Source organism: Artemia sp. Qi Xiang Cuo, chromosome 2 (assembly GCF_049724085.1).
Source record: "Artemia sp. Qi Xiang Cuo chromosome 2, ASM4972408v1, whole genome shotgun sequence".
NCBI classification, from domain to species: domain Eukaryota; kingdom Metazoa; phylum Arthropoda; class Branchiopoda; order Anostraca; family Artemiidae; genus Artemia; species Artemia sp. Qi Xiang Cuo.
In genome coordinates, this window is record NC_142795.1 from 21,154,725 (window position 1) to 21,170,398 (window position 15,674).

Below are 15,674 nucleotides of genomic sequence, written 5' to 3' on the forward strand. Positions count from 1 at the left end.
GGCTTTCTCCATTTCTTTTGTTAAGCCTAGTCATATTTGTGATGGGAAAAGTTCTTCTTGATGAGTCTAATAGCTCAGATTTGATTTCTTGTGTTTCCAAAGAAAGATCAATTCCATAAAATGCGTATTGGAATTTCTTTTCTCTGTTGAGTTTTGTGACTTCAATTCCTGAGTTTGTAAGCTGAATTAAACTAGAGTTTTGAATTACTTTATCAGCTCCTACAGCATCTTGGAAATAAATTTCTGCTATGCCTGATATTTGGACGCTAAGCTCAAAGTTAACTCTGGCTACTTTAAAAATTGTTTTCTGATTAATACATGATCATCTGTTACAAAAGGTGTTCCGTTTTTCTTTTTAATTGATACAAAATGATAATTTGGGACAGTTGGGGATGGTGGAAGCTCTGAAATTTTTCGTTTCCTTGCTGGTGACTCATTTTTTTTAATGCTAGAATTTCCTGGGGTTGATTTTACGGGTAATTTTTCTTGGTTTGCTTTTGATTCTTTTGGGGCTTGCTGGTGCTTTTGGTTTGATTTTGGAGGTGATCGCAGCATCTTCGAAGTTTACTCAGCAAGGGAAGTGTTGATCCCTGCTCACCTGACCCCCGCAGTTTAAGGGATTTTAATCTCTTGGCAGGTATACCGGCGCTTGCGGCAGGTGACCACCCCTCTTCTGCTTGCTTAGTCAGTAAATCGACACTAAGATCCAGATTCATCGACTTTGTGGCTGAATTCTCGAATTCGCCCAAAAGAAAATTATATTGGCAACTTCGCAGCGGCAACAACGACAAAGAAAATTCGAAATCAGGAAACGTTGAAATCTCTAGGGAATTACGCTTAAGGGCTAGGCACACATAGCTGATTTCGGGAACCGATTTCAGCAAGCGTGTATTCCACGTCGAGTGATGATAATTAATGATGCTAAGAGGGGGGGCTTAGTGACGTTTTTCGGTGAATGATCATCATTAACTACGATTAATTTACGATAATCATTAAATACGATTAATTACATGCCTAAAGCTCTAATGCCGTAGTATGTTCCTTGTCTAGAACGTAATTAATGATGATTAATCACCGAAAAACGTCACTAAGCTCCGCCTCTTAGCATCATTAATTATAATCACTCGACGTGGAATACACCCTTGCTGAAATCGGTTCCCGAAATCAGCTACGTGTGCCTAGCCCTTTATATATCACCAATTAAAAGCACATTAAACACAATAAAACTCCAAGGTAAGTAAGTATAATATAACACTTTAGGTCTATTAATAAGGAAAGAATAACACACTAGGTTTGGAAAAATGTCTTTGACTCACAATTTGAGGCAATAATCCACAATTTAAATTTCACAATAACACATGGGTTTGTTGATCAACAATGCGACAACGCATCCACGTTTCATCTTCATTTGAATTTCTCGCCCAAGAATTGACGTCACGCTTCGCAGCCGTATAGCGCGTCCAGACTAGGTGGTTTTTTCAAAAAAATAATATCTGTAAAAATTTATCAGCCATCCTCATCAAAAATGTTTTTCTGAGCCAAAACCTATAGAAAACAAATTTAGAGCCTCAGTTAGACAATTTACCTTTTTTCTATTCAAAACAATCTTAGACAACTATTTTTATTTATCACTCATCGTGTCTAATCGTCTCCTTCTTTTGGAATTTTTCCAGAAAAGCTGTCCACACTACCACTTCCGTTCTGTTTTTCCATTTTCTGATCCTCTGATTCTTCCTTCCCAGAAAACGGAAAAATGGGACGGAGGACCTGTCTACATTCCCAGATTTCCGTCCCATTTTCCAGAAAATGGATAGTCTGGACGCGCTAATATTCAATATGGCTTGGCAAGCGGTAAAAGTTGCCTTTTATCACGTCTTCACACGTCCTTTTCCCTTTTAACATACCTGCTTTTCTGTTTAGCAAAAGTCTTGCCAATCAAGAAGCGGACAGCGGGACTATCATTCGTCTTTCAAAAGCATCCTTTTGAAATCTCAAGGCCCGACTTCACTACCCAGATAACCTGGATTCCGAACGTACTAAAATTTGATAAAAATCCAAACGATATCATTCAAACATTCAGTCCACGGATTCTTCATTGTATAAAAAAAGGAATCTGCTGCTTTCACACGAAAGAATATAGAAGAAAACAGACCTCTTTTTCCGGAATCTGGGTGCTTAGAATCCAACTTTCTTGGTATTAAACCCGGCCTTTGGGTATTTGAAATGAAAATTGTAAAGCAACAGAAAAAAAAACTGTTACTACCGAGTTATTCGTAAAAAGCGTTAAGTAAAGCAACCAAGTAAAAAAATGACTAGTTTGTCAGATATTTATTGGTACGGTTCAGTAATCATTCCGGTAATCAGAGCTCAAATGACAACCCTAAGAAACTGGACAAATGAGCTTCAGTAAATCAAACTAAGCTCGGTTAGCACAAGTATAAACATTAAGTCTTCTTAAAGAACGTAATCCAGATAAACATTTTCATTTTTTCTTCGCTTATCTGGATACTCATCTGCGATCTTCAAAGTCTGGAACTTAAATACTGAGTTGAATATCATGCGCATGAAAGTGTCTAAAAATATTAGAAAACTGGAAAATACGCTGATAGCGATCAGAACGATCTTTTGAACCAATTGATGTACGTTCTTTAAACAGCACACACGTACGACTACGTATATTGAAGCTAAACTATTGAAACTTGCTACAACATAAAAAAAACACAGAATGCTGGCAGATCATTTGGTAATGACTTTATAAAACTAATTTTTCGCGAAGTTTCATCTGCAAAACACCGAACTAAAAAGATACTAAAAATGAGCATAAAAATTTTTCCGACGGTATTTATCGCTTCCGCTGCCCTAGATTTCGGAATACATTCGAGACTCATAAAATGATGTCAAGAACTCAAGCGAATGGTTTTGTTTTGAATTCGCCGCTCGTCGATAGATTGGAGTCGAATTTTCAAAGTCAAATTCCGAAGGAAAAAATCGTTGCCCCAGTGTAATAGCGCAAATCCAGTGAGAACAAACAAAAACAGAGAATATTCGTGATACCGTACAGAAAAAAATAGTAGACTATCGCCAAAATCATTGAAAATCTCTTTTTAATAAAAAAATCCCAGTTTTTAGCAAAAAATCCCGTTTTTTTTAACAAAAAAATCCTGAAAAACCCAGACGCAAAAAAAAATCCCGGACTGCAAAAAAAAATCCTGGAAAACCGGGAGTAATCCCGGATGGTGGCAACCCTGATATCGTAATCGATGTCCAGGAGAGTTCCATCTTTCCATTTGATTCTAACTTCTCACATGTCCTTTGCTGTGTCCCTTAGGATAAAGTTCGTTAAAGTAAACCAAATAAACGGGGATAGGACAAAACCTTGTCGAACTCCTGGTTACACACAGAAACTGAATGAATGAATGAATGAATGAATGATACTTTATTTACAAACGAACTTTCAAAACTTTAATCTGCCGAATCTGTCGTTTTTATCAGGTACATTATAAAACATATAACATTGTCGGTACATCATAAACATTGTTGGTTAATCATGAAACCCCACTTGCTACCTTAACCTCACCAGTATTATTCTCGTACATAGCCGTAATCACTTGTGTACTTATCTGGTATACCATACTAGTACAGGATCTTTCGTCTGACGAAGGTCCTTCGACAGGACCAAGTCGTCCGCAGTGCTAAAAAAAAATTAAAGTGAACTTTACCAAAGTGGAAGAAAACGCTTAATAACAAAGCAGAGTATTTTTTCTGCCTTATTAGTGTTGACTTCAAAAGGTTAATTTTTTGTTAGTTTCTTATTTATTTATTTTTTTCTTCAGCACTGAACGGCTTGACGGAGGTCCTTGCCAAATTATCTGTTTTTGTCTTTTTGATTCATTTTTTTTCAGTTAGCTGAAAATCACCCTCGTTTAGTCTTAATTATTTTTTTTATCATTATTTTTTTTTTCACAAACGCCATCTTAGAACGTACTTAATAAGTATCTTCATACTAAGTAATTTTCTTCCTACAGAAATCAAGCCTCTGTGTAATTACCACGGTTTATCATTGTGATAAAATGTTATTATCATTGGTGAATAAATTATCAATGGTGAATAATTACGGTCATTTATTGATTATTAATGAATATTGGTGTCATCATTCAATGGTTGGTTTCAATGATACCATTAGTGTCAATATTTAATGGTCATTATATATCGGTGAATAATTAAGGTCATTTATTGATTTTTCTTTTTTATTGAATATTTAGAGGATTTTCCTTTTTTGGATTTGAATCAAAATTTGCGTTGCTCAAAGCTAACGTCGCTTAACATATAAGTAATTATCTCTAAAAAAAGCAAAATTTAAATGATGAAAATGTCTGATCTGAAATTATTGAAAAGCTGAGTTTTTTCATCTGGAAGATGGTAGAAAGTTAATTGTCTCTTGAACGAGAATCTTTATTAAGAAGATCATTTATATGCAGTATAGTATTGTTGTTGTTATAGCTTTTATATGCAGTATATATATTGTTGTTGAGTAATATTTATGGACCAATATGTCAGGGTGGATGGCTTTGCAACTGATCCCTCAAAGTTTGGGGATTTATATGATTTTCAACATAATTTTTCGTATTTTTTCATGCAGTTAACCTAATCATTTTTTTAAAACACCTTCTCCGTGAAATGAAATCCTTTGTATGAACCTCATTCTACATCGTCATGTTTTTTTTTGTGTTAATGTCATAAATTGGCTTAAAACCCATTTGTTCAACCTTCTTCTGGCCCAGCCTAAAATTAATTTAGGGATCTTTTGGCTCTATATGCCAAGCAAAGCCTTCCTCGTTGCGCTCAAGAGTTATAAATGGTAAATTTTCCGATTATTCAGGCACTATTTTTTTTTTCTTAATTGAAGTAAGTTCTTTCATCTTGTTGCTTAAAATCTACAAAACATTTCGAGGTATTTCTTTCGGCATTTTCTTCCTTCATAAGCATTGACACACCAACAAGAAATACATTTTTGATATTGCTCCTTCTAATTTTGTTGCAAGCTAAATAATTTTAAATGAAAATTACACTGTCTTTAAAAAAAGACTAAAGGAAGACTGCAGTCAGTCTTGTAATCCTTTTGTTATTATTCTTTTTTTTTTACTAATTTGTAACTTTTTATTTAAGGTACCCTGAAGCCCGGGCAATGAACCGCCAGTTTATATTCCATGCCGGCCCTACAAACAGCGGAAAAACTTACCATGCGATGCAGAGATTTTTAACAGCTGACAGTGGTATTTATTGTGGACCTTTAAAGCTATTAGCAAGTGAAGTTTATCAAAAGTCAAATGAGTTGGGTACACCTTGTGACCTTGTGACTGGGGAAGAACGAAAAAGAGTTAATCCTAATGGAGACCTAGCAAAACATGTGGCTTGTACTGTTGAAATGGCATCTATATCCGATCCTTGTAAGCTTTATTGTTTTCTATTACCATCAAGGCTGTATTTAGGGGTAGGGAGCTTGAACCCTCTCTGAAATTTTTGTCCGACTCGTAAAAATGTAACAAAAATGCATATTAACAAATTTTTGATATGTTTTTCTAAGTTTTTTCTTTGTAACCCCTCCCCCCCCTCGAATAAAAATCCTCCCCTAACAAAAATCCTGGATACGACCTTGATTATATATGGGCTTTTATGCATTGTTTTGACGGTAAGCAAGAATGTCCGAAACGATCTTTAGATAAAATATTCTTTGCCAATTGATCCAATTTGATCTGTGTGATCAATGTCGTTTACTGCTCTAACTTTTAGTTTGACTCTTGTGTCAATGTTGGCTATTCCAGTCTTAATCATAGCTCAAGCTATGCACTTCTCTTGTATATATGGACGTTTTGTTATTTCAAAGCTGAACCAGAAAAAAAAAAAAAAAAAAATCAAAAGCACATATATCTTTTGGCTTAAATTATCATAGGCAGCGCCAAAACGCTGCCTAAGTAAAGAGCGATGTGGGCACAATGTATTATTTATTTATTTATTGTTTTTTTGGTTTAGACCAGGGTACTTCGTATCGAAGGAGTTGTCGTAGAAACTTCGAAAATGGCTCATTCGGTTGGAAATTGAAAGGGCTAGTGCCCTTTTTAATAATCGAAAGAGATTGGAGGGCAACTAACACCCCTCCCACGCCCACTATTTCCCCAAACACATCCAATCAAAGTTTTGAGATAGCCATTTTATTCAACGTAATTGAAAGAACCAAAAATTAATGTCTTTGAGGATGACAACCCTCCCACAGTCCTCAGGGCAAGGGTTGTAAGTTATGTCCTGGGGGCACATAAGGTATATATATATATATATATATATATATATATATATATATATATATATATATATATATATATATATATATATATATATATATATATATATATATATATATAATATATATATATATATATATATATATATATATATATATATATATATATATATATATAGAAAGGGTGATCGTATAAACTTCGGAGGGGGCTCGTTGAATTGTTAATCAGAGGCTCTAGTGCTCTTTTTAAGATTCACAATGATCTGAGGGTGGATAGCCCCCCTCCCTCAAACCTTGTGTTTTTTCGAAATGCATCTGATAGAAATTTTGAGATGGCCATTTGTTGTCGTAGAAACTTCAAAAAAGGCTCATTTGATTGGAAATCGAAAGGGCTAGTACCTTTTTTATTAGTCAAAGTGATTGGAGGGCAACAAGCCCTCCCCCCACGCCCACCAATTCCCGAAACACATCTAATCAAAGTTTTGAATTATCCATTTTGTTCAGTGTTATTGAAAGGTCTGGAAATTCTGTCTTTGACAACCCCCATACCTTGTCAAGACCGGAACATAATTTGCATTCTACTGAAAAAAAGTGGCTGTGGATTGTCAGTTTAGTATACATATACTGATATATATATTCCTTTAAGGTTTAGTAATTTTTAATTCATTAAAGTTAAAAAAGTTATTATATTTTAAACGTATTTTGTTTATTTAAATCATACAACAAATAACCGAGTCAAACTCAAAACGAGCAAAAATTAACCTGAGTAGGGCTGATAACCCCCATGCCTTTTCAAAACCAGAACATAATTTGCATTTAACTGAAAAGAAAATACATTTAAAATGTTATTACTTTGTTTTTACTTTTTTTTACTAAATGTCCTCCCTCTTGCACTCCAATTGCAGCACGAGTCTCTGGTGCCCTTTTTAAGAGTAACAAAGTCTGGAGGGCAAGTAGCCCTTCTCTCAAGCCCATTCATTTTCCAAACGCATCCAGTCATAATTTTGAGACAGCCATTTTGTTCAGCGTAGTGGAACGCTCCAGCAACTAGGTTTTTAGGGATAGGCTTGTCAAACCCCCAGAATTATGCAATTGGCCCATTATGCTTTAAAACTAAATGTCGCTTTAAAAAAAATCAAAAGGTATTGTGTTTATGGTTGCCAATAAGAGACCTCAGCAATATATCGGGAACGACTGGGGGTATTAAGTTTAAACTTTTGGGGATACTATTATTACTACTTCTGCTCTTACAATTTAAATAAATAAAATGAGTGTAAGTGTATCCAGGTTGTCTAAGAGCATAGATAGAAAGTTTTTCAAAGAAAAGAAAAGAGCTGTATTTAACCCATACTCAGCAAATATCAAGTAAACTAATCTTCCAAGCGTAAACTACCACAAACCACTATCAGTAAATAAATGAAAAATCAAAACCTGCAGAAATCCCAATAAATAGCCGAGTCAAACTCAAAACGAGCAGAAATTAACATGAGCAGGGCTGATAACCCTATGCCTTCTCAAGGCCTGAACACAATTTGCGCTTTACTGAAAACAAAATACGTTTAAAACGTTTTGTCCTTTCTTACTTTCATAAATAAAAAATTGCCAAAACCTTAAGACAGAATTATCAGTATATGTCAATTATACTGACATTCCACGGTCATTTGTTTGTTTGTTTTTTTTTTTCAGTAAAGCTTACAAAGCTTAAAAATATTAGCCTCTTTTATTTATTAAATTAAAAAAAAAGTTTTCTAACTGAAAGTCAGGATTTGCATTAAAACTTAAAAAGAAAAGAGATTATTCACTATATTAGGGGGACTGCCCCTTCTTCAACCCTCTCTCTGTACGCTAAGATCTTAAAGTTCTTTAAGAATACTTGTCATTCAAATTCAACCTTTTGTTTGAACAATCTTCCTTAACATTTTTTGACAAAAAGGCAAACTTTAGCTTAAAGTGGGAGGGCTGAGGAAGGGGCAGCCCCCTCATATACAGAAGAATTGCTTTTCGTTTTAAGTTTTAATTTTGCTCCTTACTTTCGGCTGAAAAAACTTTCACTCCTTCACCTTCTAAAAACGCGGAAAATTATCTCCGTGAAAATTTCCCACTCCGTAGATAATCCCCCCCCAAAAAAAATGAATATTTACCACGCTATAATAAATGCTATGTGTGAACAATGGGCTAGTTGCGGAACTTATAGACCGTTTTCGATGGACTATGGGGGGGGGGGGAGAGTTCTTGTTATCCCTAAAGACATAGCTATTGGGCCTTTCAACTATCCCAAAATATTTATTTAATGTCTTTGGGCGAAAAAAGGAGCATTAGAGGGGGGGGGGAGCTGGTTGCCCTCCAATCTTTTTGGTCACTTAAAAAGGGCACTCAAATTTTTAATTTTCTTTAGAATGAGCCCTTTCTCGAGGTCTAGGCCCAGTGGGTTGATACGATCAACCCTGAAAAAAATAGAAGAAAAAAAAACTAACAAACAGATAAACACGTATCCGTGATCTTTCTTCTGGCAAAAAACTGGCTTGACCCCTGGAATTTTTTTTTGTTTTAAGTTTCAAATTTGCTCCTTACTTTCAGCTGAAAAAACTTTCACTCCTTCACCTTCTAAAAGCGCGGAAAATTATCTCCGTGAAAAATTTCCCACTCCCGTAGAAAATCCCCCCTCCCCCCCAAAAAAATATGAAAATTTACCACGCTATAATAAATGCTATGTGTGAACAATGGGCAAGTTGCGGAACTTATAGACCGTTTTCGATGAACTATTGGGGGGAGGGGTTCTTGTCATCCCTAAAGACATAACTATTGTGCTTTTCAACTATGCTGAATCAAATCAGTGTCTCAAAATATTTATTTGATAACTTTGAGGAAAAAAGGAGCGTTGGAGGGGAGCTGGTTGCCCTCCAATCTTTTTGGTGTCTTATAAAGGGTACTAGAGCTGTTGATTCCATTTAAATGTGATTTCTCTCGATCATCTAGGACCATTAGTTCATTACGATCCCTCCTGAAAAAAAAATGAAAATTGGTTTTTTGAACCTTGGCTAGGCTAGTGGTTAGGCTGGTCTTGGCTAGTGGCGTTAGTTATGGGGGCAAGGGGGGCATATCTGTCCCCTAGATTTGACTCCTTTGTAAATTTTGAAAAATACTATTTGGGTAATTTTAAATACTAGTACTACTAACAACTCACTGCAGCACCAAACCGCCTGAGGCCAACACAGCTACATACGCTCCTCTTGCATCCCAATCTGTTCCATGCCTCCCTCTTTATACCCTCCCAGGAAGTTTACATTTACCTTAAATCTTTTTTTATGACATCCTACCACCCCATACGACGACGACCTGCTTTCCGTTTAGCCCTAGACGGTTAGCCGAAAAGGACAATCTTCGGCAATCTGTCATCCTTCACCCTAAGAACGTGCCCTAGCCATCTCAGCCTTTCTCTCATTATAGCCGTGGAAAGCGGGATTGAACCACTCTTTTCGCACAGCCCACTGTTTGAAATACGGTCAGTCAGCCGGGTAACCAGACCAATCCGTTGGCAATTTCTCTGGAAAACATCTTCAATCCGCTTTTTGGAGCGCCCATGCTTCAGAGCCATATTTGACCACTGTCATCACTGTTGCTTCCAAAATTCTAATCTTGGTTTGCAGACTAATCTTATTATTCCTCCAAACTTTTTTTAACTGTGAAAAAAACACCCTGAACCTTGTCTATTCCACTTTTCACATCTTCACTGCTCCCACCGTCTTTACTAATAATACTACCAAGGTAAGTAAAGCTGTCCACCATATCAATCTTTTTGTTACCCAGCGTCACCCTTTTCATCAACACTTATTCTTAGTCTTAGTGACCTAGTCTTCTTAACATTAATTTTAAACCTTTTCTAGGAACCTGAACTCGCAAAACCTCTAAAAGTTCCTTCATTTTGCTCGCACTTTCATCTAGGATGCTTAAATCATCAGCATAATCTAAGTCCAGGAGAGTTTTTTCTCCCCATTTGATTCCGTCGTCTCCCATTGCCTTTCCTGTGGTCCTTAAGACAAGGTCCATCAAAGTAATCCATATAAAGTGGGATAGAATACAACCCTACTTAACTCTTGATTTAATACGAAACCAGCTGCTTACTTCATTTCCTACCTTAACCGCAGCGGTGTTATTCTCGTGCATAGCACTAATCACTTTCATGTATTTGTCTGGCATACCATAGAAGGACAAGATCTTCGCTAAAGCTCTTCTTTCAACAGAATCGGACGCTTGCTCATAATCTATATAACTGAGGACCAAAGTTGTCTGAAAACTATATGCACCTTGCCTTAATCAAACCCACAAAATGCAACACCAAAATGAACCATATTAATTTGTTAATGTTAAATATTAAAATTTACAGTGCTGAGCTCAATCAACAGGAGACTTTCTTAAAGGAAAAATAAAAGCCAAAATCTCAAAGGTAAGAAACCAGTGTGACATAAATCAAATAATGTCATTTGGGGTCGCATCCTTGTTAATCTTCGTAAGGAAGACTGTAACTAGCAATTATTTTTGTTACTAAGGGCTTGGGTTCGTCCTTTATTAGGTTGCAGTTACCCCTTCAACCATGATGGTTGTAACCTTTGATTATGACGTCACATATCATTTTGTCTGCAAAATCATGATGTGTTTGATAATATCCTATTGACTGAAAGTTGCCTTAGCGTAATGGCAAGGAGACAATCCCTAAAACATAAACGATTTAATTCAAGCCTGTCTACGGTAACGGTTCTAATAGAAATAAGGTTTTATTAATGCGCTATGGCAGAAAGTGTACGGTTTCATTATTATCGATATAGATGGTCCAGTGGCTGTAAATCCCGTTAAGTCGCTCAAATTTCAGGAGGTATCCTCGTTGTAGAAAAACATCCCCCTCTATAGTTTTGATGCAGTCTATCCTGGTGGAATCAATGGTCATTTCCGATCTTCATCGGTTTTCAGGCAACGAAAGTATTTTAGGACATATTGATTCCGTAACAGCTATGGAACGAAGACCAGTGGAATATATTACATATTCTTAATATTTTTTCTTCTTTATCAAGCTGCTCAGTGTCGAAAACAACGAGTAAATTTTCTGAACTAATTCCTAATCTTCTTTGGAGCTGATCTTTTACTTTTTCAATAGTATTTGAAATAGTAAGAGACGACCTGGCTAAAACCTACGATTATGACATCATTGATCAATCTTTAACAAGATTCTTTATGAAATCATTGCTTCCACAGTCAAATATCTTTGAAAAGACTGCAGTATGAAAAGACATAAAAAATGCAGTTTTTTGTAAAAAGTGATTGTATTTTTAATTTTTTTTTGTTTTTGATTAAAAAAGGCACTACAATTTTCAATTTCTGTTCGAATAAGCCCTTTCGCGACATTCTAGAACCACTGGGTCGATACGATTCCCCCTGGGAAAAAAAAATAAAGAAACACGCATCCGCAATCTTTCTTCTGGCAAAATATACCAAATTCCACATTTTTGCAGATAGGAGCTTGAAACCTCTACAGTTAGGTTCTCTGATACGCTGATTCTGATGGTGTGATTTTCATTAAGATCTTATGATTTTTAGGGGGTGTTTCCCCTTTTTTCGAAAATAAAGCAAGTTTTCTAAGGCTCGTAACTTTTAATGTATCTATTGATGTATCTAAGGCTCTTTTGATGTATCTGTTGGTTTCAAAATTCCATTTTTTTTAGAGTTTCGGTTACTATTAAGCCGGGTCGCTCTTACTATACAGTTGGTCACCACGAACTGTTTGAAAAATAAAATAAAAATTTATTGTCGAAAGATAAATTTGTATAAATATTGCATTCACTTATGACGTCATATATGGTTGTGCGAGAAAAATTAATCCCTTCTGTATCTTTTCAACATATTGTAAACAGTAACTTTTTCAATGTGATTATAATAACTTTATATTTGTTCTTTATTACAAAATTTAATTAAAATAATCTTGTATATAATGATTCATTTTATTACTTCAGTTACTATGGGCTACAGTTCGTTCCTTAATTTAACTAGATCGAGCTTCTATGTAATTTGTGTTGTTTGTCAATATGAAACTATATTGACAAACACCATTAATGATGAACTCTATCGGTCCTTTATGTAATATACATTACTAACCTATACTATAATTAAGTGGCCTATAAAATTTAGTATGGGCAAGAGGTCGTTCTTTATTATAACCTGCTCGAAGGAGTTTTTGACCACCTTTGTTTTCAACTATATTCTGTCCCTTGTTTTAAATTAAAAAATCACAGAAAATCAGGCAACTAAGCAACTCCATTATATGCTGTTGTTTGTTCTTTAGTAATTTTCAGATCGATCCTTTATGTAATTTTTTTAGCAGTTATGGGTTTTTATATTTCTTAACATTGGACGTGATCGTCTCTTACTAGGTTGCTAGCTACCGCGGCATCCCGGATCAAGCCAATATATTTCCCTCCCTGTTCAAGCCAAGGTACAGAGAGTTTCCTATATAAGGGTTTCAGACATGGCGGTTCTAATGGTGTACTTTTTGTTTTGATCTGACTCTTTTTTTTAGAAGTTATGGGTTATTATATTTCTTAAGATTGGACGTGATCGTCTCTTACTAGGTTGCTAGCTACCGCTGCAACCCGGATTTGTTAAAACCCCCCAAAAATTACTACATTTTACATAATAATGGATAATTATATAAAAAAAACCTAATTGACAAATACTATTTATGATGAACTATATCGGTCCTTTATGTATCGTACAGGGTGCCTCCTAATCCCTGTACGTTTTAAGGTTCGAACTTGTGACTCAGCCTCTTTAACAGCCCCCCAACTGTGCCTCCTAATCCCTGTACGTTTTAAGGGTCGACCTTGTAACTCAGCCTCTTTAACTCTTTAGAAAACGTAATTTTTTTCAAATAATTTAAAAAAGAAACTGAGTTTCTTTTCAAAGTATATAAAAAAGTTGCTCTGATGGTGAATCGAACCCGAGTTTTCCGCCTGAAAGTCTGAAGTCTCAGCCGCTGGACTATACAAACACAATAGTAATTGTTGTTTAGCAAATAGAAGGTATTTTCGACGCACGCAAATTCCCAAAAATCTGGATATGTGGTTTTTGGAAAACCGGGAAGGAGTGATCAGATTGAGCTGAAATTTCGAGGATAAGCTCCCAGGCCCCAGGAAAGCTTATCCTCTAAATTTCAGCCCGATCAGACAACGTTAAAGGGGGGGTGGTGGCGGTACATATTAACATGGGCTAATATAGGAAAACGAGGTTTTCGTAAATGTAAATTCGGGGGATAATTTTTTCGGTCTGAAAATATCAAAAGGCCCTAACAGGTCGAATTCTGCTTCGAATGAGTCCTCATTCAACCGGATCCGTTGCCAACTGTGGCCTGTAGGCGTGGCTAAGAAAAAAAAAAGAGATGAATTTTAAGTGGCTATATTTGGTTTTTTGAAAACAGGGAAGGAGTGATCGGATTGAGCTGAAATTTCGAGGATAAGCTCCCGGGCCCTAGGAAAGCTTAACCTCTAAATTTCAGCCCAATCGGACAACGTTAAAGGGGGCTGTGGTGGGAGGGTCCAAACTTCCGGCCCAGTTTACCCCATGAAGATAAAGTCGGAGGAGGATGAAATTTTGCAAGTTTCTTAGTTTGAGCTTGGGCTACAAAATGCAATTACCGCCGTCTCTCTGCGACCTCTAGGACCTGAAATCGCTTAACATTGTGGTGGGTCGCCTCTTTATAGAGGCACAAGTGTGCCTCCTTGATTCTTCTTTTCAAAATTAAATTAGTTACTATGGCCTAGAATTCGTTCTTTACCACAATGAACTATATCAGTCCTTTATGTAAACTTTACTAACCTATACTATAGTTAAATGGCCTATAAAATTTATTATAGGCAAGAGGTCGTTCTTTATTATAAAAAACAAGAAAAAAAAGATGCCGTTTAGGCAGAATGCTGTAGTAGCTGACACTTTTCTTGATTTTCAAGGCAATATATTTCCCTTGCTGTTCAAGCCAGCGCTGTTCAAGCCGGGTTGCAGCTGCCGCTGCAACCCGGATACTGCTGCAATCTGGATAGCTTAAACCTACCCCTGAAACCACCATATATCAGTTATTATGGCGAGAGATCGTTCTTTACTGTAATTTTAGTTACTATAGATTTTTAACCCAATTAATATCCTTTAAAATGAGCTATTGAACAACCCTCTACGATGTTCCAGTGCCAAGCTATCTGTGGAAAAGAAAAAAGAAAAAAAGAAAAAAAAATATCCCGTTTAGGCAGAATGTTGTAGTAGCTGCCACTTTTCTTGATTTTCAAGCCAATATATTTCCCTTGCTGTTCAAGCCAAGGGACAGAAAGTTTCCTATACAGGGGTTTCGGACAAGGCAGTTCTAATGGTGTACTTTTGAATTTGATCTGACTCCTTTGTTAGGAACTATGGGTTTTTATATTTCTTAACATTGGACGTGATCGTCTCTTACTAGGTTGCTAGCTACCGCTGCAACCCGGACTACCCCTGGAGCCACCGTATATCAGTTACTATTGGCGAGAGATCGTTCTTTACTGTAATCTTACTAGGTTGCTAGCTACCGCTGCAACCCGGATGTAGCTATCCCTGGAGCCACCGTATATCAGTTACTATTGGTGAGAGATCGTTCTTTACTGTAAAAACCACCTTATATCAGTTACTATGGGCCAGAGATCGTTCTTTTCTGTAACAAGAGACAGAAGGTTTCCTATACAGGGTTTTCGGACAAGGCGGTTCTAATGGTGTACTTTTTGTTTTGATCTGACTCCTCTGTTAGGAACTATGGGTTTTTATATTTCTTAACATTGGACGTGATCGTCTCTTACTAGGTTGCTAGCTACCGCTGCAACCCGGACTATAGTGAAGTTGCGTATGCAAGTTAGTATAGGGAAGAGTTCGATCCTTATTATAAACCTTGTCTGAAACCCTACTAGATAAATAATGAATGTCGTCATAGTTTTTTATTATTATGGCGCATAAAATTTGGTATAGGCAAGAGGTCGTTCTTTATTATACTTAATGTAATAAAAATAATTTGTTTTAATTACAAAAGGTTTTTAACCCCATTAATTTCCTTTAAAATGAGCCATTGAACAACTCTCTACGATGTTCCAGTGCCATGCTATCTGTTGAATTACTAACCTATACTATAATTCAGTGGTGTATAAATTTAGTATAGGCAAGAGGTCGTTCTTTATTATAATTATTTGAAAAAAACTACGTTTTTTAAAGAGTTAAAGAGGCTGAGTTACAAGGTCGAACCTTAAAACGTACAGGGATTAGGAGGCACAGTTGGGGGGCTGCCACCCCCCAAACCCCCCGCTTTCGCAGCCTTTAAATATAAAAA

At 36.2% G+C, this 15,674-nt stretch overlaps 1 protein-coding gene across 1 annotated transcript in view; it reads left to right on the plus strand.

Annotated features, from left to right (window-relative positions):
• The window catches only part of LOC148954992 (ATP-dependent RNA helicase SUV3 homolog, mitochondrial-like), a 386,954-nt gene that overhangs the window by 18,157 nt on the left and 353,123 nt on the right, over window positions 1-15,674 (plus strand). Inside the window, exon 4 of the mRNA XM_089105942.1 lies at window positions 5,167-5,447. Coding sequence (XP_088962068.1) covers window positions 5,167-5,447 — 281 coding nt within the window. The remainder of the gene's footprint in view (window positions 1-5,166; window positions 5,448-15,674) is intronic.